The sequence below is a fragment of the Fonsecaea erecta genome (assembly GCF_001651985.1).
Source record: "Fonsecaea erecta strain CBS 125763 chromosome Unknown Scaff4, whole genome shotgun sequence".
Lineage (NCBI taxonomy): Eukaryota > Fungi > Ascomycota > Eurotiomycetes > Chaetothyriales > Herpotrichiellaceae > Fonsecaea > Fonsecaea erecta.
In genome coordinates, this window is record NW_017387247.1 from 607,961 (window position 1) to 630,647 (window position 22,687).

The 22,687-nt window shown below is 52.8% G+C and overlaps 12 protein-coding genes across 12 annotated transcripts; 7 read left to right on the forward strand and 5 right to left on the reverse strand.

The window, feature by feature from the left end:
• Positions 1–100: 100 nt before the first annotated feature.
• AYL99_04968 (hypothetical protein) lies at positions 101–1,416 on the reverse strand (the record flags this gene model as incomplete). Its single annotated transcript, XM_018836480.1, has 2 exons — positions 101–1,257; positions 1,308–1,416. The coding sequence occupies 2 exons, from the start codon at positions 1,414–1,416 to the stop codon at positions 101–103; spliced, it is 1,266 nt and encodes a 421-aa protein (XP_018693333.1).
• A 29-nt stretch (positions 1,417–1,445) lies between these two features.
• On the forward strand, positions 1,446–1,778 carry AYL99_04969 (hypothetical protein; the record flags this gene model as incomplete). The annotated part of the gene is made up of 1 exon (XM_018836481.1): positions 1,446–1,778. One exon carries the CDS (start codon positions 1,446–1,448, stop codon positions 1,776–1,778), a length of 333 nt encoding a protein of 110 aa, XP_018693334.1.
• Positions 1,779–3,216: 1,438 nt separating this feature from the next.
• Positions 3,217–4,328, forward strand: AYL99_04970 (hypothetical protein; the record flags this gene model as incomplete). The annotated part of the gene is made up of 2 exons (XM_018836482.1): positions 3,217–3,493; positions 3,550–4,328. The coding sequence occupies 2 exons, from the start codon at positions 3,217–3,219 to the stop codon at positions 4,326–4,328; spliced, it is 1,056 nt and encodes a 351-aa protein (XP_018693335.1).
• Positions 4,329–6,390: 2,062 nt separating this feature from the next.
• Positions 6,391–7,487, forward strand: AYL99_04971 (hypothetical protein; the record flags this gene model as incomplete). Its single annotated transcript, XM_018836483.1, has 3 exons — positions 6,391–6,467; positions 6,519–6,605; positions 6,662–7,487. The coding sequence occupies 3 exons, from the start codon at positions 6,391–6,393 to the stop codon at positions 7,485–7,487; spliced, it is 990 nt and encodes a 329-aa protein (XP_018693336.1).
• A 1,802-nt stretch (positions 7,488–9,289) lies between these two features.
• On the forward strand, positions 9,290–9,625 carry AYL99_04972 (hypothetical protein; the record flags this gene model as incomplete). Its single annotated transcript, XM_018836484.1, has 2 exons — positions 9,290–9,385; positions 9,497–9,625. The coding sequence occupies 2 exons, from the start codon at positions 9,290–9,292 to the stop codon at positions 9,623–9,625; spliced, it is 225 nt and encodes a 74-aa protein (XP_018693337.1).
• Positions 9,626–10,408: 783 nt separating this feature from the next.
• On the forward strand, positions 10,409–11,513 carry AYL99_04973 (hypothetical protein; the record flags this gene model as incomplete). The annotated part of the gene is made up of 3 exons (XM_018836485.1): positions 10,409–10,575; positions 10,623–10,638; positions 10,728–11,513. The coding sequence occupies 3 exons, from the start codon at positions 10,409–10,411 to the stop codon at positions 11,511–11,513; spliced, it is 969 nt and encodes a 322-aa protein (XP_018693338.1).
• Positions 11,514–12,797: 1,284 nt separating this feature from the next.
• Positions 12,798–13,178, forward strand: AYL99_04974 (hypothetical protein; the record flags this gene model as incomplete). Its single annotated transcript, XM_018836486.1, has 1 exon — positions 12,798–13,178. One exon carries the CDS (start codon positions 12,798–12,800, stop codon positions 13,176–13,178), a length of 381 nt encoding a protein of 126 aa, XP_018693339.1.
• A 1,102-nt stretch (positions 13,179–14,280) lies between these two features.
• AYL99_04975 (hypothetical protein) lies at positions 14,281–15,573 on the reverse strand (the record flags this gene model as incomplete). The annotated part of the gene is made up of 1 exon (XM_018836487.1): positions 14,281–15,573. The coding sequence occupies one exon, from the start codon at positions 15,571–15,573 to the stop codon at positions 14,281–14,283; it is 1,293 nt and encodes a 430-aa protein (XP_018693340.1).
• Positions 15,574–16,986: 1,413 nt separating this feature from the next.
• Positions 16,987–17,943, forward strand: AYL99_04976 (hypothetical protein; the record flags this gene model as incomplete). Its single annotated transcript, XM_018836488.1, has 1 exon — positions 16,987–17,943. One exon carries the CDS (start codon positions 16,987–16,989, stop codon positions 17,941–17,943), a length of 957 nt encoding a protein of 318 aa, XP_018693341.1.
• Positions 17,944–17,997: 54 nt separating this feature from the next.
• On the reverse strand, positions 17,998–18,354 carry AYL99_04977 (hypothetical protein; the record flags this gene model as incomplete). Its single annotated transcript, XM_018836489.1, has 1 exon — positions 17,998–18,354. The coding sequence occupies one exon, from the start codon at positions 18,352–18,354 to the stop codon at positions 17,998–18,000; it is 357 nt and encodes a 118-aa protein (XP_018693342.1).
• Positions 18,355–19,053: 699 nt separating this feature from the next.
• Positions 19,054–20,528, reverse strand: AYL99_04978 (hypothetical protein; the record flags this gene model as incomplete). The annotated part of the gene is made up of 2 exons (XM_018836490.1): positions 19,054–19,969; positions 20,023–20,528. 2 exons carry the CDS (start codon positions 20,526–20,528, stop codon positions 19,054–19,056), a joined length of 1,422 nt encoding a protein of 473 aa, XP_018693343.1.
• A 958-nt stretch (positions 20,529–21,486) lies between these two features.
• On the reverse strand, positions 21,487–22,392 carry AYL99_04979 (hypothetical protein; the record flags this gene model as incomplete). Its single annotated transcript, XM_018836491.1, has 1 exon — positions 21,487–22,392. The coding sequence occupies one exon, from the start codon at positions 22,390–22,392 to the stop codon at positions 21,487–21,489; it is 906 nt and encodes a 301-aa protein (XP_018693344.1).
• Positions 22,393–22,687: the final 295 nt, after the last annotated feature.

The window sequence follows — 22,687 nt, forward strand, 5'->3', positions numbered from 1 at the left end:
TCTCATCTCAAGCTCTCTCTCTTCGCCCTTCTCCAGCCGGGGCGTTGGCTTCACTGGGGTTAGGCTCTCCACATTCTGTACGGAGTATAGATTTCTCTCCTCAAACGCCCTGGGATGCTCCTGTTTGACCTCTTCGGGGTACTGTGCCAGCTGGATTCGAGGCGTTGGGTACTGGAAATACTGGTGCAGTTTGACCCAGGCTTCCCGGAGCAGCTTTAGACTGACTTCTCAGGGCGGATCCGTCCGGTGCAATCTTGGAGTCCTCTGGCATATAGATCATACCTCTGGGTCCTTGCCTCTCCCACACGAAAGTCTTGTCTTGCCCCTCGGCTTTACCAATGAGAATGGATAGGGCTGGGTCCGTGGGGACGTCCGCGTTGTTCAACAGCCCCTGGTTTCGGACACTGATATGGACTGTTTCCAGGCCTGGTGCATAAAGTCCCGGTGTTCTTGGTTTTTCAGCGCCTCCCTCAATAGCAGCGGTGAGTTTGCCTTGGGTGCGAACGTGTCCCTGCCCTGCTTGCTCTGGTGGAATCACCAGGGACTGGTTCCCAGCGACGTCTTCTAGAGCCACTCCGATCCCAATGTCAACCAACCGCGCCAACATCCATCGGAGAGCTGCATTGGCCAGACCAGGATCCGGTTTGCCCGTTTGGGCGCCACCACCAACGTCTGAATGTTTCCCAATAAACCAAGTCTGTACAATCGTTTGTGCTGGGATTTTCCGCTCAATGATCAGTGGTAAAAAGCCTTGGCGCTGTTCATGCAGTGCCAGTGCATGAAATGCATATTGGATGTTCGCATTGAGCACCAAGCATTTCGATTGCAGCGGAGGAGTCGTGGTAGCCGCCCCCGGGTATAGAATCTTCTGTGTTGAAGCCGGTACCCCGCTGCCTAGAACGGTGTCGAAAACACCTACACAACCGAATTTGGGTATTTCGAAGCCAGACGGCAGCTTAAAGTCCGTGCTTTCTTTGATGCCAAGCCATTGTTCAAACAAACTGTCCACCTCGTCGGGCGGACCTTGCCCATCCACTCGGAACCCCATGGTTGCAATGAAATTGGCTGCCAACCGTGCTGTTGCTGCACCTCTGGAGAAACCAAAAAAAGACAACATGTCACCTGGTCGCCATATCCCTGAAGCAAAAGCGTCTGGCTGTGCTTGCTGGACTTTGGAAGAACTTGCTGCAGGCTGTGAGGAGCTTGCAGACTGAGGAGCAATGCGACTGTATATCAACTTGACGTTCTGGTCCAAGCCTACATTGCATTAACCAGGGTTTCTGAAATTTCAATAGGCTTGACCTCACCTTCTCCGAGTGCCAGTTGTTGGACCTTTGCGAGGGAGAAGCTGCCGGTTCCTAAGCCCTGCTGATACCAACAAATCTGCTCTCTGCCTTCCAAGTCCGTGGCCTTCATGGCTTTTGCGAGGCGGGCTAGGTTGGTCAATGACTTCGAAGTCCCGTCTCCATCCTCTCCAGTCCCATCACAAAAGACAAGAATGTGTCGAGCACTTTGAGAGGATCCTCCTATTCCCGTTGGAGCACTCGGTCCCCCAGAAGCAACAGGGCCACTGGGAGCAACCAGTCCCCCAGGAGCAACTGGTCCCCCAGGAGCAACTGGTCCCCCAGGAGCAACCAGTCCCCCAGGAGCAACTGGTCCCCCAGGAGCAACAGGACCCCCAGGAGCAACTGGTGCCCCGTGAGTTACTGGTGCCCCGGGAGCAACCGGTCCTCCAGGAGCAACAGGCCCCCCAGGAGCAACTGGTCCCCCGTGAGTGACTGGTGCCCCGGGAGCAACCGGTCCTCCTGGAGCAACATGACCCCCAGGAGCAACAGGCCCCCCGTGAGCAGCTGGTGCCCCAGGAGCCCCAGCAGTCGAAGATCCACGAGGTTGAGGAATCGAAGACATGGCGGCGTATGCTCTTGTCTATCGTGAGCTGTTTTCCGGCTTGTCACTAGTTTATGCATATCACTTTTACTGCAGGGAGTCTTCAGCTTATTATTCACCACGGACAGTTGGATTTAGTGCTAGCTACTACCTTACTATGGAAAGAGCGTCTGACTGGGCCTGGTGATCAAGGAAGCCATGTCTGCCGGGTTTCGGCCCTCAGCTTGGATGCGCGTTTCTGACATATTGTACGAGGGTCCGACACAATAGGTCGCTGGCCGGCCGAGTTGTGGATTAAGTAGAGTGTTGAGGCCTGTTTTCCTTGGACCAAAGTCTAACTTAAATTTCTAAGAAACAAGTTAGACAAGTAACCAAACGAGGAAGTGATATTGCACGGAAACTGGTCAGGACCCTACAGACACGTGCAAGAACGTATAGAGGCCTGTGGCTACAAAGAGGCTGAAGAAATGACTCAGGATTAGTCGCAATCCGGCCCGCATTGACTCATGTTCGCCCCTTCCAGATAGATTAGAATAATTGACAATGAATCGTTGGTGATCTACTTGTTGATTGTGTACTGGAAGTCCAGAAATACAGAGAGAGACAGGGGCTCAGCCCGTGACTAAAGTTTACTATCTCCTGTTAGACTATGTGCAAAGCAACATGGAGGAAGTTCCTTCGACGATCTCTTCCCCGTCCAGTCTCTACGCCATCTAGCAACTTCCACAACGGGTGGTGGGACCATCGACCGCAAGGTCCTCAACTGGAGGTCCTCAACTCCAGATCCTCACCTAGAAGTCTTCAACTGGAGACCAAAACCTACCTCTTGGGGTAGTTGATTCTGTCCGATCTTGGCCTGAACAACAAACCTGTGCATTTCTGCAAGGACTATAGTCACTGGCCCAAATTTAACACATGGTATGATGCTCTGATCCGTCTGGTCACTTGGCTCGCCTTGAAGCAACCAACGAAATGCTTCGAAATAGGCACAGAGTCATATTGAACGGCCCTTCCTTGGCGATCCCGATACTCGGATCCTCGAAGGAAGCAAGCATTTTAAAATAGCCAGTCAACCTTTACTCGTATCGCCGCCCCTCTTTAGCGTTCAAAAGCACATGAATTTTGGATTACGCTATCCGGAATTACGGTCAGATCGAAAGGGAGCATGATCTTATACAAATGTGAGCATAGATTACAGTAGTATCGTCCCTGCAGAGATTTCTCCCTGTCTGCCGTGGATGATTCTCCGAAACCCCGTGGTCTTGATCCATCATACTCTTCTCTGCTGCATCTCTTGAAGGTATCGCCATTTTCGCAGCCAGTCGAGGTATGTATGAACATAATCAGAACGGAGATTACCCCGGGGGAGACGGGTACGGCGACTTCTACGATGCTGGAGATCAAGCTCACAACCATTTCGACTACCCACAACAAGATTTCGACCAGGGGCAAGACTATGGGTACGACGACGACTCCGCTTTCCCAGAAGGACAGATGGAGCAGCGTGGCGACGATGGCACGAACGACTATAGTGCGCAGCTACAGGAGCTCGAGGCCAAGCTCGATCAGCTCGAGAGAAAGTATGAGAAAACTTACTATTCTGCCGGTGAGTTGGTCCGCCCTTATCGACGAGAGCAATCAGAGTCCTCATGTGTCCTTAAGAACCAGACGAAACCCAGCAACCAAAGCTCCACTTCCATTCATTGGACATGACCAGGCTTTGTTTCCAAATCCTGAAGATCGACCCGGAAAATCAGCGTGCAGCCGCACTGCACAGTGATCACACGGCTTCAGTTTTTGGCCAGTTCTATGGTCATGAAGGCGTCGACCCTAGCCTGCACAAGCAGAGAAGGCCCGAGCACATATTCGGAGTCCCCCGTCCTGGAGGCATGTATAGCGATTCCGAAGGTGGGAGCGAGCCCGAGGGCTACGACGAGGGCTTCGATAGCGAAGACTATCCAGAATATTCGGCAGGAGAAGGCGGGGACCAATATGACCCAGAGTATGACGGAACGGGAGAAAATGAGGAGGATCCCGACGAACACGGTCACGGAAACTACGATGGGTACGACCCTCAGGATGCCGACGCTGAGCAACCGTGGGAGGATGGCGATGGCGGGGAGGGCAGTGGGCACTGGCATGGTGGACACGAGTATGGTGGCGGTTCAGGTGGTGAGCAGTACGGCCACAACTGGGAAAATGGAAGGGACAACGACGACGGTGACCAGCAAGGTGGAGAATGGGAGAACGGCGAGTGGCCAAACGGAGGACACGACAGCAATGACCAGTACCCGGAGGATTATTGGCCAACCGGAGGTGAGAATGACCACAGTCACCACAATCAAGGAGGAGACTGGCAAGGTGGAGGGTATGGTGACGGCGGTGATGGCCACCAGACTGGACATCCAGGGAGCGTGGAGATGCACATTGTTATGAGGTGACGGTCTCAGGGACTAATGTATATTGGGTTGCAGTCACTCAGGGGTAGTCGACAGCTGTGAGTTATATTGGATAACGCTGAGTCTCAAAATCTACCTCCAACCGATTTTAAGAGTAGGGTGGCGTATGCTGCATACTGCTACTGTATACGCCTAATTAGGTAGCATGACCGAGGTATACAAGTGGGCGGTGACCCATTCATTACCGCCAATCACCACCTGGCGCAGTCAACCAATTGCATCTGTTCGATGGCTATATTAGATGGTTGCAGGTCTGCCATTATTTACCTCGCTATGTTGCGTCTTGTGTTTACGGGTGGCCTGTACCCCCTAGATACCGTGCTTTCGTCACTTTGCGCACAGACCGTTTTCGCCGGCCACACTAAGGCCTCCTGACTCAACGCATCATGGTCTCAGTTATCCACCACATACCTGGTAGAGTTATGCTTCATTGACTCATTCGTCTGCGAAGAAAACCATGTATTCGACCTTTCACAGACGATTTGATTTAATGAGTTCGACAAGGGCCACTTGTGTTGTTGATCTTGGAGACCACTGTTCCTTTGTTCATCGGGCGACATACACCGACTCCGACACATCGTGGCTGTTCTCGTCCCGCAACGAGCCATCGTTTCTTTGTCCCCGCCCCTATTGAGTCTCTGATCCGGGGTATTCGGCCACTTGCCAAGTTGACGAACCCTGCAACCATGCTGACTCCCCCCTGCTCCTGTCTTTCTCCAATCTGGATTCATTGTCCTCGTCTGAGGGCTGGATAGGGGTACATATATATGCCACCGGATCCCTCGGGCCCAAGATCATATGTCAACACACTTCGCTATAGCCTCATTTGAGCAGGACACCTTCAGATTAAACTCACCCGCCTCGCAAAGATGAAGTTCCTAATGCCCCTCAGCACTCTGTGCCTTTTCCTCGCCTTCTCCGCGGCTGATGACGTTGAAAACTGGTCAATCTGCCCGGACGGATCCAGCCTATGCGATGCATTCTTTGGAGCATATTGTTATGCAAAACAGGACACCTGCTGTCAAGATGGAAGTGGTACGATTCATATTTTCCCCACCAGGTCGGGAAGAGCGAGTTCTGATTCAGTCACACTATAGGGATTTGTCCAGCTGGTTACAATTGCGGCACAGGAGTCGCTGCCAACCGCTGTTGCCCTCCAGTGAGTACTGTTCCCGTCGCCTTGCATGAACTCGACAGTGAGGTCTGACGAGCTGACCAGGGAATAACGATGCAACAATGTGCCCAAGTCGCTGTCATTGGGAGAGCGAGCACCGTGGCCGCCGACACCACCACTCGGAACCCCAAGTCGACCAAAAAGCCAAGCCAGACCTCGTCTAAGCCCAAGACGACAAAGGCAAGCAGCACCACTTCCAAGCCAAAGAAAGCCAGTCAAACGCCATTTGATCCTTTGGCGGCCCTCATCGTCTGAACCCCCATCTGACGCTGGTTGTGGGCACCTCAGTGAAAAAACGGGCCGAGGCGAGCACTTACAGATCACACAAATGTCAAGAACCGTATCCTTCGAGGTCTATGTTCTTCAAAGGAGTTTGTGTTGGAGAGAAGAATATCTGGCTCCACCGTTTACATGGGAGAAGATGATAGATGGGGGCATCAAGGTGTTCTGCGATAGCAGCCAGAAAGAGAGTTCTGGTATGGGCTGGGATGCGCGGAGTAACAGGGAATTCCGCCTGGTAACAATGTTGATGGATTCTCACATGCATGCGTTGCCTGAGTGTGAATGTCAAGCTGTGGTGGCGGTGCGGTTGATGTGGTTCGATGTGGCGCAGCAACAGGCGCAGGCAGGTGGGGAAGTGTCTGGTGGTGTCGAGATGGAAGTGACGTATGTTCGCTTTTTGCCGTCACTCTGATCATCGCACGACATCTCGCATTCCCCTTCAATTGATCTCTTCTACGCCATAAAAGAAATACCCTTGGGCTCTGTTCTCTTCCTAGAAAGAAAAATCACATTTCTTACCCAACAGCCTTTTCTGCCAACGCACCTTAAACCCACAACAAAGTTCCATTCGCCCCAAACCCCGCCACGATGTCGACCACCGTCCATGTCTCAGGTATCTCTCATGATACCAGTGAGAAGGAAGTCAAGGACTTCTTCAGCTTCTGGTGAGTAACAGGCACGATTACTGCAATCACACGACATTAATTCCTTTCTAGTGGCAAGATCACCTCAATCTCTGTGACACCAGAGTCCGGCGCCCCAGACGCTGCAAAATCTGCCTCTGTGACCTTCGAGAAGGAAACGTAAGTCTCCGACGCCTCTAGAAAGATCAACAACCAGACTAACACTGTCTTCATAGCGCCGCTAAGACCGCCCTCCTCCTCGATAACACCCAGCTGGGAAAATCTCAAGTCCATGTGTCTGCCGCCAGCACCATCGATGACGTTGCTTCCAAGGCCGGCGCCGCAGTCTCGTCCGCCCCTGGTGACGACCACATCTCACAAGAAGACAAGCCACGTTCAAGGATTGTGGCCGAGTATTTGGCTCATGGCTACCATCTCTCAGACCAAGTCATCTCAAAGGCAATTGCATTGGACCAGAAGCACGGCTTCAGTAATCGGTTCACCAGTGCCCTGACCAACTTCGACCAAAAGTACAAGGCCACCGACACAGCTAAGTCTGTGGACACCAAATACGGTGTGAGCGACAAGGCGATGAGTGCCTGGGGTGGATTTCACACGTACTTTGAGAAGGCGCTGGGTACTCCCACGGGACAGAAAATCAGGGAGTTCTACGTTCAAGGAGACAAGCAAGTCAGAGATGTCCACAACGAGGCTCGCAGATTAGCAGATCTCAAGGCTGGCAAGCAGTACGAGCCAGAGCCGCTCCCAGGAACGGACAAGACAGTCTGCAAATGTGGTGGCGAGGAAGGGACATGTGGATGTGCTCCAGGTCATTGCAACTGTGCTAGGTGCGCAAAGAGCGACGTTGGGGCCATCCAACCAGAACCGGTCAAGGGCACTGACAAGACAGTCTGCACCTGCGGAGGTTCTGAGGGCAAATGTCCTTGTCCTCCTGGCCATTGTGCCTGTGCAAACTGCGCAAAGGGCAGTTCTGAGGCAACCACCGAAGCAAAGGAGGCTGCTCAGGCCAGCGGGCAACAATTGCCGACCGGGGCTGTGTAGGGAGAGACTGGTTTTTACTGTCCGGGGCTGTATTCTTCCCTGGGGGAGTTTCAGTGGTTTATTCGTTGCCGTTGATGGAGGTCTGCAGTATGCTTGAAATAGTGTCAGAGGTTGTGATAAACCCATTCGAATGAAGCTGCTGTCACTGGAGTAGTTAGGCATTTGTAACGAGACGACCTTTGGAATTGCTTCTGGGCCAAACAGTTTCCACTCTATCTCTGTTTGTTGGCAGATCAGACCGTGATCGCGTTGTAGACGTATTTTCGATGTTGCAGGGAAACAGAGGGTGATTGACTGTGTGACCCAAGACTCGGGAGGGGGTTCATCATGCGTGTGTACAAACAAAGCCAGAGTCAGCCAGAGCCATAGTCAAGGCTGGTTTCGGTAGCCCACCAGCCGCAATGGATCTCCGCGCGGCGCGCCAACCGTTTGCCGGTAGTGACCAGACTCCCAGACTCCCAAGCCAACAAATCTTTTGCCTGCCCACCTGAATGACTCTTGCCCTCACTGCCACTGCCACCCACACCCTTTTATTCCACCACGTCGCTGTCGTCCCGGACGATAGCTTTTTCTACCATCATCTATTGTCTGGTTCCATTATTCCCCAGAGTATGAACAAGCCTTCCACCATCTCAACTGATCGCTTCTGTGAGGCCTGCGGAGAGCCTGGATAACTGGGCCGATCCCGAGCACCGCCCACAGTGGCAGAATTGAACATCATACAGTAAATTGGATATATCAATATTGGGACAATCACAAGTAGGTGTGCGCGCGACACTGTCTCACAGCGGCACATTTGTTGACGGCTTTAGCGCAGCCAGGCTTGGACGAGACAATCCGCCGATATGTGCTTCGAGCGCCTGATCAGCTTGAGGTGCGGCCACTACGAATCATACCAGTTGGACAAGACGGGCTGCAAATACCAGGCTGGTCGCCGGTGCCCGAACTACGTGCAGCTCAAAATCCGCCAGGACAAGAACCGGAGCTGTCCCAACTGCAAGGCCAACCTTCTGGCTACCTTCGGCATCGCTAGTCCAAGCCTCAGATGGGGGAAATAGACGTGCAGATGCGCTTTGAGTGATTGGAGTGGATGTTTGAGGCGGCTACAAGGCACACACTTGATAAAAGAAGGGGGGCTGTTTACACAACTGATCAAATGGCGGTCTAGATTTTGCTGGCTCGCGGGTTTCAACTGAGCCGCTGCGATGTACGTGCGAAGAAATGAATTCCAGGCAACGGTGGAGATGGCTGCTGTGACTGTTGGAGAGACACAGATGGAGCGAGTGCCCCTGGTATGTCCAGTGATTTGACACCAATTTTTGGTCCACCCACAATAGAAATATATCACCCACTCAATCTATCAATGCGAAATTCTAATATGCCCCAAATCTCACATGGCGATATGCATGAGGGATCCATGCAAGATATCGGGAATTCCACTTCCTTACCTAGAACGGCTTGCAGCAGCCGTGACATGGTTCGTGGCGACCCAGTATTTCGTAACCACCAGACGTCATAGTTGACGCTGGGATCATCGAGGGCGCTCAGCGGGGTGACGAAGTGTGCAGAGACTCTCTCTCTTATTTCATTTGTACCTGTTTCCTATTTATCTCACGTCCAGCTCTACTTCAAAAACTCCAACCCTTCTCCAGACTATTGACCACCAAACAACTCACACCCTTCCAACTGCAACGTCCAGTAAGTCGACAGATACATCATCCTCAACGCCAGCTGCTGCTTGATCAAAGCTATTAATCACACTTAGACAGATCAACACCGAGTACTCAAGCCCCTCCCTAGAAATGTCCGCACCAAACCCAGGTCGTCAGTCTCCGGACCCTGAACATCAGACCGGCGCTCAACAACAAGACCATCCCTCTCAACCGGGGACTGGAAAGGTATAATCCTCCAACCTCCCTTGCCAGCCGACGAAACCCTAGCCATTCCATCGAAATACTCTAAAACAATATCAACACCACTCTGATAATATTACTAACTGTGTGGCGTAGCTCGACAACTCTAAAGACAAGAATGAAGGCAAAGACGATCAAACCGCCAGCCTCTCGAGCAATCCAAAGCACATCCTTCAAGATCATGCCGAAACAAAGACGGCCAAGGGTACAGGAGCGTCGAGCTAGAGAAGATGCAGGGCAACATCGAAGAGCCTGCTAAGACAGGGCAATAAGTTGCCAGGGATCATGAATCGCTGTGACATTATCTAGAGAGCGAATTCGAAGGTTTACACAACCCGCATATCAAAAGTCTTTCAATCCGCCTGATCGGTCCCTGAAACCTGCGTGTCCACCACTCTGATCAACTTTGCTTGACTGCACATAAGAATGTTGGGCAGCCCTTCTTTACCTTGATTGAACTCGTTGCTACAAACGGTTGCGTGGCGTTGAAGCCAACCTCAGGCCCATCATTGATTGCAGATTGAAACGATCGGATAGGAGTTGTTGCCCTTCACCTACGACTGATTCATCCACAAGCAGGACTCGCTTTGCTTTTTCCTGTGCTTGCTAAACCAGATCACACCGGGTCACATGGTGCAGGAAGACTGTATTATTTTCACCGGTCAAGGAAAGACAATGCTGCACTCGATATATGAGAACCTTCATCTGCCCGGAGCTATAAAGTGGCCAGATGGGATAGATGAATATCGTACGTCCCCAGCTTGCGTGAAACTGTGGCTGCATGCAATTCCAGTCCTCGATACCAGCCCAGCATGATGCCGTGGTCAAGGGCTGTGACGTCATATCTGCTTAGCACATGTACTGTAGCGGCGGGACGGCCCGTCTTTAGTGCCTGAAATGTGCGAAAACGGCCAGATAGTGCACAAGTGCGCCCGAAAGTGCCCCCCCCGAGATCTTGTGCCATTGAAACAATTTGAATTTCTCACGAAGTGTCGGCGGATTGCAACTATGCTGCGGCTTGTGTCTGTGTACCTGAACGCGCTCTTTATCTTCTACTCATCGCTGTCCGCGTCGGTCCACGCCGTCGACGAGAAGACGTTGGTCAATGGAGCCTCCAACCGGCGAGGATACTCCAAGGGGGAGCTGATGCCCGTCAGCTGCCTGAACAGAACCATGTGAGTGCTGAATCACGGACTACTTGTACTGCTACTTACGCACGCAGCGACACCGGGGAACATGTGAGTTGTGTTAACCACGCGAGGGAAGGTGGCCACGGCGCCCTCCCGCGAGCCTGCTGTCAATGGATACTCATGTGGAATGCTCCTAGATCACCGATGACCACGGGAATCTCCAATATATACCGTTTCCCACATGCAACGAGACAGGCCAGCCGCTGGCATTCAAGTACAACGAGCCACAGACCCAGACCTGCACTATTGATTCCTTGCCCGATGAACTCTACCACCTCCTCGAGTACTTTGTCCACAGCGACGTGCCCCTGACCTGTCGTGTCCCTTCGTTTCCTTTGACGCAAGAAGAGCTTGGAATTACACCTTCCCTCCCCGAAGCGAGTGGGATGGGTGCGGAAAAGGGCCTCTGGACTCCCTTTACGATCGCGCTACAGGGAACCCTTCAGCTCAGCCACCTGCATCTACACACGAACATCAATGCCCTCTTCCACATGTCTCAGGACTCGGATGCCGCGCGGGCTTCCTCGCAACCGTCATATCTGATTGCTTCCACAGCGTATTCCCTTCCCAACACTTCGTCCTTGGCGCCCATTGAGGGTGCCAAAATTGTTCGCAATGAACCCTTGGTCCTTACTTTCAACGTCGGTTGGATAGACGGAGCGGTCTTACCTGGTATGGTTGGACGGCCGGTCCTGAAGGTGACCGATCACAGCATCGGCTTCTCATTGCTGAGCTTCTTCGCTCTGGCTGCCAGTGCTGGGGTGGGAGCCATGGCAATGCTTGTGTACGAGAGAAGGAAAAGTGGGCGAAGTGGGATTTATAGTAATGGGATTTTGGGGGGTAACGTGGGAAACGGAATGGCGAGAAGCTCCGGCTACGGAGGGTACGGCGGATACACCAGCAATATTGGCAAGAGGGACTGATACCCTTTCATCTAACAAGGATGGCCAGCAGACATTTTGGAAAAGCTCTGGCAGATTTCTTGAGCGTCTCTAGTGTTCGCAGAACTTGCCACAGAATGGTTTGGAGGATCGCGGTCAGACAGGCGACCACATACTGGGCCTCTGTTGCTCACAGGGCGTGAGCCAGTCTACAGAGGCCACCACTCCAGGATTCAACTGTTTGGCCAATGGGGTGTTTTGCTGCTTCCGGGAATCGGCCTACACTTGGACAGGACGGCAAGTGAGAATCTATTCCGACATCATGGACGACTTGTTCGGTCGTCGACGACAGACAGCCACGTTCGACGACACTGCATTCCAGTGCGAGGCACACAGTGGCAAGCAGGAATATGGTTCAGGTGTCCGAGGACTCCGTAGAATGCTGCGGTCTCCACGTTGCCACTTGATCATGGAAGCTGACCACTCGATGTCGCAGTTTCTCGATTTCGGAGTCCACCTTGCCTCTCCTGTCTCACGGATATGGCATTTGAGCAGAAAGGAAAGATGACACGATCGGGCACAGTGGTTGCCTGACTTGCCTCTTCTTTCGACAGTGTGAGATGAGAACGGGTCAGAACAAACAGAGCCCTTGATCGTGAGGCAGCAGGCTGAAAAGGCCAGGCTACCGAAGTCTCCTTGTTTTGTCTCTCATCACGTGAGATATAGACAGTACTTAAAATAGACATTCCCGGGGCCTTGTGTATTCTGGCTGTTCTGACCAATTCCGAACCCCCTCAAAATAATTCTCTACCAGGCCACCGAACTCACACAGATTGCGGCCATCATCCTCGCTAGCTGCGCCTCTCGAGATCTCACTCTGACCAGTCGGACACGAGGTGCGCTTATCGACCTCCCACCTTCGTACCGTTGACTGTATGTACTGTGTGCTACTATCCTGGGCCACTCGTAGAGCAACCTTTTTTTTTTCAGACGCTCGAGGCGCCTCGGCCCCCATTCTCGTCGCTTTGTCTAAGCCCTCCTGCTACTATTGCTGCTCCTCGCGAGAAATGTCACTCGACAATGAGTTAGTTATTCATCCAGGGGGCGAGGAAGTAAGTATAACTAGTCAAGAGACTCCCTGGTATGTAGGTAGGTTGTTGTATTCTTTCAGCGCAACAGCATCACCCTTCACACACACACACATCAAGAGAAACACACAATCATCTATCTATCCTTTCCCAACACTCTCCATCGACAAGCCCAACCAAATCTCCGTCGATCTATCGATCAATCAATCAAAACCGCCCTTCCCACGATCCATTCACCATGGTTTCCTTCAGCACCAGCACCGCCGCCGCCTTCCTGTCCCTGATGACGTTGCTCGCCGGCAGCGCCAGCGCCAAGAGAGCCACCCCGATGGAGCGGCGGCAGACGTACGCGACCACGGTGTCGGCGACCTTCATCGGCGCGGCCGACGCGCAGTACACGCTGGCGATCCCCGCCAACAGCGAGTGGTTCCCGACCGACAACCCGCTGAGCGTGTCGCACATCCAGACCGCGCCTGGCGCCGAGTGCGCCTTCTTCGGCATCGACGGCGCCGTCATCACCCTGCCCGCCTACGGCGGCGAGGTCGACGTCGGCCCGCCCCAGACCATCGCCGGGGGCGTGTGCGGCCCCTTCCCCGGCCAGAATTATGGCATGTGGTGATGCATCTGATTTGATCTGATCTCTTCTGTTCTGTTCTGCTCTGTTCTGTTCTGTGACCAGCGTCCTTTTACGGCAGGAAGTCTGTTACTTGCTCTTTTTGCTTGCTTGCCTGCCTGCTTGCTGGCTGGCTGGCTGGCTGAATGTTCCACCACCACACCATGTCTCTTATTCTGTGATGAATCGAAATTAGCGATGGTGTGTTTCGGCCTGCGTGCGACTCTTTCCTGTCTTGTCGATGTCCATCCTGCATTTCTGCCCCCTGCTCCTACCCCAGGTTTTTACGATTTCTTCTAACAGCTGTATGTATATATATATGTGTGTGTTCCAAAAGACAGATAGATAAATGGATTATTAATGCCCAACAAAAATAAATGTTAGTAACCTCCACCACTCAAGATTCGTGAGAATGTTTTGTTTTATCTGGATCTATGTCTGTCATCAACCTACAGTACGCTGTGGTGGCCTTTTGTCATATTTCATAAATGGGCCAAAGCACGGAACCCGGCCCCGCCCCCTTCGAGTGCCAGCAGTGCATATATACTCGAGCCAGTTCCAAAGAGATGAAATGAATAAGTGGTTTATCATGGCTTCTGTTTCATTCTACGTATGTTGAGCTTTTTTTTTTTTAACATTTTGTTCAAGGCTTGTAACTCATGGTTCTCTATGTTTGCTGGCTTCGCCGCCCTCGACAATTGTGGTCACGATCACGAGAGGAGCAGCAATCTGATGAACTGGCTGAAAGCATGCTCGGACGGCACCGCTTCACCCCTGCACGGCCCCTCTGGGAGACCTTCATTGCCCGCTCGGTTAGATAGATATCTACTGACACAAAACTGCCGGGCAACAAGCCGACTGATCGGTCAAGATAGTGGCTATGATACATAACACAGGCCGAGAATAAGAGTCCCTGTTTTTGTTTTTTTTTTGACCGTTCGAGCTTTCATCCACCGAATGACCTTGACGCAGTTATGAACGGGTTGTGAGCCTCACAAGCCACGCCCCGGCTGTATGGCTGTATCGCGGGGAATGGTTTTCCTCTCCGGCTGTCCCAAGCGGCAGAGATCTTATCAGTGTAGCCCGCAGGAAAATACGACAAGAAGAATTAATCAAAATGTGGCGCCCGGCCATGAGGCAGGCCGTACCACTTCGTCGTCAGAGGAGCAGCACCAGCACCAGCACCAGCAGCACCCTCCTCCCGCTCCAGTCTATTGTCCATCCGGTGCTGCTCGGCCATCGGCGCGGCGACGTGGTGGTATTCCTGGTCACTAGCAGCAGCAGCAGCAGCCACCACCGCCTGTGCCCGCAGCTGGGCCGCGATCTGGCGGTGGTCATGCTGTTGTTGCCTTGACATGATCGTCGTCATTGCCTCTGGGCCACCCACGGCGGCAGCGGCGGCAGCGGCGGCAGCAGTTGACATCATAGGAGCCAGGAAGGGCAGTTCTTTCTCCTCGTGGGCGGGAAATGGTCGATTGAAGTTGGGGTTACGGCGGGGTCTGGCGATGCGATTGGCCGTGGGAATGCGGACTGGGGCTGAGTGCGGTGGATGTGATTGTTGCTGATCCTGTCGAGCCTCGCCTCCCGCCGCTGTCGTTGAGTGCACCGGGCGTGCTGGGATTCTGTTCACGACGGGTCGAATTCGCTCGTATGACCGCCCTGACAGCGGCGCTTGGTTGGACTGGGTGCGGTTCGTCGGTGCCTGGCCAAACGGCAACGGCGACGGTAATGTCTGGTTTTCCGCGGCCGCCATCACCACCACCCGCCGGGCGGCGCCAGATCTCGAATCGGATGCCGTCATCTGGGAGGCGTTTTCTTTTGGATCGGGTCTCGCGGAAGCTCGGTTTTCATGTTGCGTTGTGTCACTGTCGCCAGATCCAGGGCGAGACACGGACGTCGTCTTCTGAATCTCCCGTTCTTCGGCCGACGTCGACGACGACAGCGATGCCAAGTCGTCATGAGCCGGAGGAGGACCCTCCAACATCTGCACCTCTCCGTTCCGTCCTTTCTCGCACACCACCCAATCTGCATTCAACGACGCCTCCGGCTGACGGGCCGCCCGTAAATCTCGGACGTTATTGCCGCTGGGGATCACGTAGAAATCTGGATCCGGGGGGACGACTTCCCACTTGTCGTCATCAACACGGGTGGATTCAGCATTGACAACTCCTGGCGCGCACCCTTTCTCTGCAATGGACCTATTGTCACAGTGCTTCCTGGAACTGCTGCTCCTCCTGGGCTGTTCCGGGCCCTGATAGCGATGATGATGATGGTGATGACGTCCACGACGACCTTGCTCCGTGTACGATGAATCCGAATCAGAGCGGTGGTCCAGGCCGTCTTCGTCGGCATTGTTGTAGATATTGTCGTCGAGCCCGGACAACTTGTTCGCCAAGTTCATGATCGGGCCGGAGACCCAGTTGGGAAGGAAGACAGTGTCGGTGTGCTTGAGCTCGAAGCGCCCGTGGCGGTGGGTGCTGGACGAGGAGAAGATGCGCGAATCCAGCGTTTGATCTCGCGCCTGCAGCCGGCAGCAGCTTATGAGGGACGAGGGACGAGGGACGGAGCGAGGGAGTCCCCGCTGAAACAGAACACAACACCCAGTATTCGGTGCACTCTGAGAGAGAGAGAGAGAGGCGTTTCTTGGGTATCCCCAACCGACGTTTTGATTTTGATTTTAGATATATTGGAGGACGAGACTAGGGGAGCCGGCAGAACAGAACAGAGCAAAGCAGAGAAGGAGGCTCTGTCTTATAATGCCCATCCATCTTCTTCCGCCGTTTGTAACGCCCCCCTCCCCGGCGGAGCTGGCGCCGTCACAAGAACAACTAACTCACTACCAAACAGAAAGGGCGAGAGGTTCACCAACCCTCACTTTGTTGTTATGAGGTGTCCATTCGTTTGGCTGGGGAGGGGGAAGACAGTCAGTGCTGTCTGGACCGTCACAGAAGACAAAATGTCCAAGGCCACACCCGGTCGGGTCCCAGTAGCACGAATTCTTCGTTTGCGTGGAAAGGACGTCACAGTGGCCGTGGGCATCTCGCCAGGGGACGATGGGATCCGGGGAGACGATACTTCCCTTTTGGAGTCCATATATATCTTGAACGGTGTATTTCCCAATCTCTGGAAGTTGGATGTTTGCGCTCACCTCAGGCTCAGGGCCGAAACTTGTAGAAACCAGGTTGAAGCTCTGGTGTACGAGGTACTCGAAATAAAACGACACAACAACAACCCCCTGAATTCTTGGCAGATATCTCAGCCTTGTCAAGGAGGAGAAAGACAAACATGGGAGCAGATGTGATTGTAAGTAATATGCCTTCCCGTATGTCGCTTAGCAAGATATCGCCCGAAAGTCTCACCATTAATAAATTTCTGTATATTTTCTAAGGCGTAATTTTACCATATAATGTCATTTTGAACTGGAGAAATTCCCTGCAAACCCTGGGCTACTAATGCTATATTTCTGCGTGGGGGGTAGGCGGCAGCCACCACAACCTGCTGCATATGACTGAGGCTTCGTCGAAGTCGAGTACTGCTTACAGTAAGCTTTTACCCTCTGATGAAGTTTTTCCAAGCATCTGTGGTACAAACCGATAACAATAGAGCTTGGTGTTTTTCGTTCCGGCTGATCTATCTCGTCCTACCTACTGTAATGGGCTAGCGAGAGTAAACAAACTTTGGGACAAAGAGATTCCACTCCTTGTAAACTCACCTCTTTCTCGAGGTAGACGCGCTGAGATCGTGAAGCCGTGGCCTTTGGCTTCTCTTCACAATGGAATCTTTTCGATCAAAAGTACTATCTCGGAAGACAATGATGGTTTTACTCCCCCTGCCAGTTCTTCTCTTCTTGATTTGGAGGCGATCTTTCGCGAACATCCACCCCTCGCGACCCTTACACAAAATCGAGCGGAATTCTCCACACCTCGATGATTCGGTCTCAATCCCTTATGCGGCAGAGGACTCCGACTTGCCCGCCAAGATTCCTGACACGACTGAGATATTAAGCTGTCAGCGAATTTTAATAGAACGAACCGGTGTCAAGGTCGTTGCTCTCGGACACCATTTTGTCGCTAAATATGGGCCAGCTGTTAATCTGGAGGAAGGCCGAACGATGATCTTTCTTCGTCGACGCGCTCAAGTCGCCATCCCCAAAGTCTACGCCCTCTTCCGTGCCTGTGATCAGAACTTCATCATCATGGAGCGAATCGAAGGTCAAACGTTACGGGACGTCTGGCCTGCACTGACGGATGTCGAGAAAACGACTATCGCTAATCGAATCAAGGAATCTCTCATCAAAATACGATCTCTTCCAGCACCAAATACATATTGCAGCCTCGGAAACAAACCACTACGACATCCTCTCTTCTGGACACCGGCAGACGACCCAAGATGCGATGGGCCTTTCGAGTCAGAATCGGAATTAAACGATGCACTCGTCAGAAAATTCAGAGCTTCGGAGGCGATGCAAGGAAAGGCGCCTTTCTACCAAAACAACCTTCCGTATGTTTTCCAAGGGCATCCTCCAGTCTTTACACATGGCGATCTGCAACTCAAGAATATGATGATCAGAAAAACCCCAGAATCACTGGGAGAGGTCGTCCTTCTAGATTGGGAAGTTGCTGGTTGGTATCCTAACTACTGGGAATACGCTCAGGCTATCATTGCTTGTGGACTATTTGATGATGACTGGCATCAATATGTTAATGACATCCTACCGGCTTTTCGAAGTGAATACGCCTGGCTACGTATGATACGGAGCGAGTTGTGGTGAATGCTCGGTGATTGTAATTTGCTCCGGACGATGAAGCCAGCGCTCCCACTTGACTTATCTAAGAACATGTGCTTCTCGTAGTTTCTTCAGAGCGTCCAGGACCCAATGCCGACAGTCCTTCTCAAATGTCACTCCGTGGATGACCTGGTGTCGCGGCGGAGGAGTGTCCCGACAAATCGCCTCGAATGTGGATAGATCGCTGTTAGCGACTTTCCCCTTGTACACCTTGTGTGAGAAACTCTCCGACCTCTCCGGCCCATTCGTCGCCCGTTTTTCATACCGATAGCCACTGAGGTTGTCGCCGATGACATGATACAAAAATCCTCCTGCCTGGCTCATCTCGACGTAGATTGCCTCGTGATAGGCTGGCAGCCCTTTGTAAGAGACTGAATAAACCTGAAATTCCGACATTTTGTGCTGTGAAAGGCTAGTTTCGGCCTTCTGACTGGTGGACATATATGGTGTGGGTGAGCAGAAAGTCATGCAGTGGTGAGAGCAATGTATGACGATTTCCAAGGAAAGATAGCCATGGTACAATATAGCGGGGTTTGGAATATTGCCAGATACGGTGTTCAAGTACGAATGTAATCGCCGCAAGCCGACTTGCCCACATCGTCCATGGATTTCCGAAAGTGACATAATTCTACTTCCGACTAGCCAGGATGGATGTCAGAAATGCAATCAAGAAAAGAATGAGTGCACCTCACTGGAAAGGAGCGGCAATACTCTTCTCATTTTCCATGGACGCCACCCTCTGCACTTCACGAAACAACCAACAAGATAGCCCGACTACGCAGGAAGGGAGTGGCACCCCTTTCATGTACTGTACGCCCACGATGGAGGACTCAACCGCAACATATCAAGACTTTTGGGACTGACGGGCGGCTAGATCCCTATCTACTCATAATATCCTATTATGTGTGGTCGCTATGATAGGACGTTGTGTCCACGACACAGCCTGCACGGCCATGACACATCCCTTTCAACCCCATACTATGCCCCATGTGGATGTAAATTTGTAGAGAGCATATCGTTCCAAGAGCCAAGTATGCTTTCCGTCGTAGACAGGATCTGTTGCTGCACAACCGCCCACCAACTTTCTGCCTCCACTCAAAAGCCTCTCTCGAAATCAGGGGTCGTCAACTCCGATTTCACAAACGGCCTGGTCAAACGGTAGGACCATCCCGGCTTCTCCTTTGCAGACATCTCCTTCTTGACCCCCTTCGCTTCCTCTTCCTGTTCCTTGCCCACTTGCATTCTATTTTCGGGCTGGGGCTGATCTTCTTGCGCTTTTGTTCCTTCCCCATCTCCATCAGCTGTGTCGTGTTGATCGGTGCCGCTGCGAGAAAGTCGAGCAATGACATTCCCGAGTCTTCTACCCAAAGGAGAGTTCACCAGCGTAAGGCTTCTCCGAGGGGGATAGAGCCGACCTGACGTTGATGAAGCGGCACTAGCAGTATTGTCCGATTCTCTCCCTTCCATATGCTCTGGTGTGGAGAGGCCTGAACGGTCCGGCTCGTCATCGGGCCCAGAGCTTGAGTTGACTTCGGAGATCTTGCTAAGCTGTGCAATAGATGCGCTGCTGGTCTCCATCTGGTGGTCAGGAGCATGTCGAAGTTGGGCTTGGTGAATCCATTTCTTCCGGAGCGAGATAGGGACGTCGTGAGCATTGGTGTCCATGATTGAGCTGTGAACGGCCAGGCGGACTCCGCGGCGAGAGAACCTCCGTGCTAATGCATCTGATTTCTTTCTCTTGTCCTCCGCAGTACTGACTGGAAGGACGTCTTCCATGACCGGAATCTCGACACCAGTCGCTGAGGAAAGGTTTCGGCCATGAGCGCCTGGCTGGAAGGATGGGCTGGTATCGTAGGTTCCGGACGAGGAAGTCGAAGACGAGTGTTCATGAGTCTTTTTGGCAAGATTCTGAAGATCCCCGATCGCGCTCCGGCTGGCAAAGACAGTTTCGAGGATGGCCAGGTCTTCTTGTAAGGTGTGTGGGGAGGACTCGGCGAGGCGACCAGGCGAGCTGGAGAAAGATTGTCAATCCTGCAGTGCTTGAAGCCGAGGAGGGGAACTAACTTGTGAGTGCCATATTCCTTGCCATGGTGTAGGACGGTGCGCATGACCACCAAAGTGGTCTTGTTGGCTTCGAGGTGTCTCTGTAGCTTGCGAACGTATCTCTTTTTGGTCAGCCAGCCCACGGCACTGGTCTTTGGACCATCAACCTTTTGCATCTCCGTGCAGCAATCGGCGATGTCTTCGAAGATACCCCCAAGGTGAGCACGAATCTCACCCAGGTCCTCGCGAAAGGCCTTGGTATACAATTCCTTGTTGGCCGTCACTGCAGAATCGAGGCTGTGGAGCTCTGCAGCGAGGAGCTTCAGTTCTCCAATGACATTGGCGATATCTGACGAAGTGCTCTCATGTCCACATTGCTGACGAAGTTGGTCAAGGGTGACTGAGAGTTCTTGTGCTCGAAGTGCAAGACTACGCAGGTCGGTCGTTTCTTCAGCTGCGGAGGATAGAAGGTTTGATTGCTCGGGAGAAGTGTCAACGACACCAGTAAGACCTCGCGTTTGATCCATGCTGGCAGTGCACGAAGAGGGAGACTGAACACCGTGCCAAGGGAGAAGGTTGAAGTGGGAGACAGCTGTATCTGAGAAAACTGCAGGGTGAGGTTGACAGAGTGAATGCACGCAGGCTTTGGCAACTGCGACTTGTATCTTTTCTCTCTTCTCTCTCAAGAAAGGAAGGTTCATCGAACACAACTCACAGGCGTTGTTCTCCATCATGTCAATGCCTCTAAGGATTTCATCAGCTACTGGTGGCATCTCAACACCTCCCGTCGTGCACCAAACACATTCCCAGCAAATCCTCGCAGTTGCACCTCACATTTCGATCAAAGCTCTTCAACATGGTTGAGAACGAGATGGTGTCTCACACATTCTCACATCTTCACTTGTCCACCCCACGCCACATCATACGACAGGGGCAAAACACACAGCCAACATCCATTGATGTATATCGCTCATGCCTGATGCGGATGTTGTATGGCCTCTGACAGCCGGGACATTCTTCAGTGAGATTGAAACAGATCTTGAACCTGTTCAACACATCTTTCATCTTCTTCGACGGAGTTCGCAGCTCCCCCTTGACCTCTTTTTGGCTGCTTTGGACTGCACCAGGGTGTGATCTTTGTTCTTGATCGAAGTCATCTCTTTATCATTGGGCACCCATCGCCATTCACGCCTTATCGAGATCAACGGCACGTGTGCAGGCAGGTATTGGCAAATCATTCACTGACATGTCCATCTTGGGAGAGTTTCTCTGCTCGCGCCCTGGATGTTTGAGATTCCCATGACGTCCTGTCATCGACCAACACCCTTTGTTACTTCTTTCCCACCAAGTTAACTCAATGGGAAACTCTCGAAAGGAGATTCGGTTGGTTCTAGACTCCATTCTCGTTGTGGACCACCTTGAAAGGGAGCCCTAGATCCGTGGCAAGATCATCGCGTTGGTTGAATCACTCATCTGCACCAGCTTTCAGTCCCCGAACAGATCCTCCAAAGTTTCACACATCCGTTTCTGCAAATCCCTCAGTTCCCCCTTGTCAATCCTCCCCTCGTTAGCACCGGCTTGCTTCTCTGGGCCATCCTCCAAGATTACCAATTCGTGCTTAATCGCGTAAAACGGCACGCCGAGCGACCGCAATTGCCGGTCAAAATCTGCCGACATGGCCAGCAAACCCGCATAGACTTTTTTATCGTAGGCGTCTAGTTCGGCTTGGTCCGCTTTCTTCTGTTCATCCGATGGTGGCGACGTGCGCGGGGAAGCAGTGGCCATGTCCTTCGCACCAAGGGACTTCAAGATGGCCGAGACCTGCTGTGACGTCCCAGATCGGCCCTGGTGTCTCGCAACGATAGCTTCGCGACCGGCCCACCACTGCCGCTCGTGCTTGTGCTGTTCGTTGATCAGGTGCTTGATCCTGTTGGCCACTTGGTCGTTGTGAACAAGATGGCGCGAGACATGTTTGATCGCGGCTGGCCAGGTGACGATGGTCGACGCATCGGGGACGTTGGGATTCGGAGTCGTCGTCTTGCTGCGAGGCGGCTCGGGCAGACGAGGTGTCGACGTCCTACTCTGTGCCTGGGACTGGATTGGAGTTGCGTCTTGGTGGCGATGGATAGGTGGCGGAGAGACAGCCTGGTTATGAAGGGTTGATGGGAGGAAGCCGAGCCCCGGGATCGTCGAGTTGGCGGTCCCAAGGTTCGCATCATGGGAACCCAGATTGTTGTAAGAGTTATATGCGTAGAAAGAGGTCTGCAGCGGCAAGGGCGGCGGCGGCGGCGCCTGGTGGTGTTGTTGTAGTTGCTGCTGCTGCTGCTGTTGTGAAAAGCTATTCAGCGCTGCGAGTACCCGCTGGAGCTCGGGATTCCGCTGACCGTCCATGTCGGGACCTGCAGCAACGTCATGGGGCTAGGACTTCAAGAGCAATAGTGATAGAGTCCTGGGGCATTGCGGAGAACTCTTCCACTACCAAGGACAGAGGATGTGGTCTCGGGGGATGCAGAGGATATTGAAAGGAGAAGTCAGAGAAGTCAGGTTCTCTCGGCAAACGACAGCCTCGCTCGCGGCTTGGCAAGGCTGCATCCCGTGGGCCCGTGTTTGTGACAGGGTGGATGTGCAATGGCTGGTCGACTTGCCAGAGCGAGGTAATAAGTGACACTCAGCATGGATAGAAGGA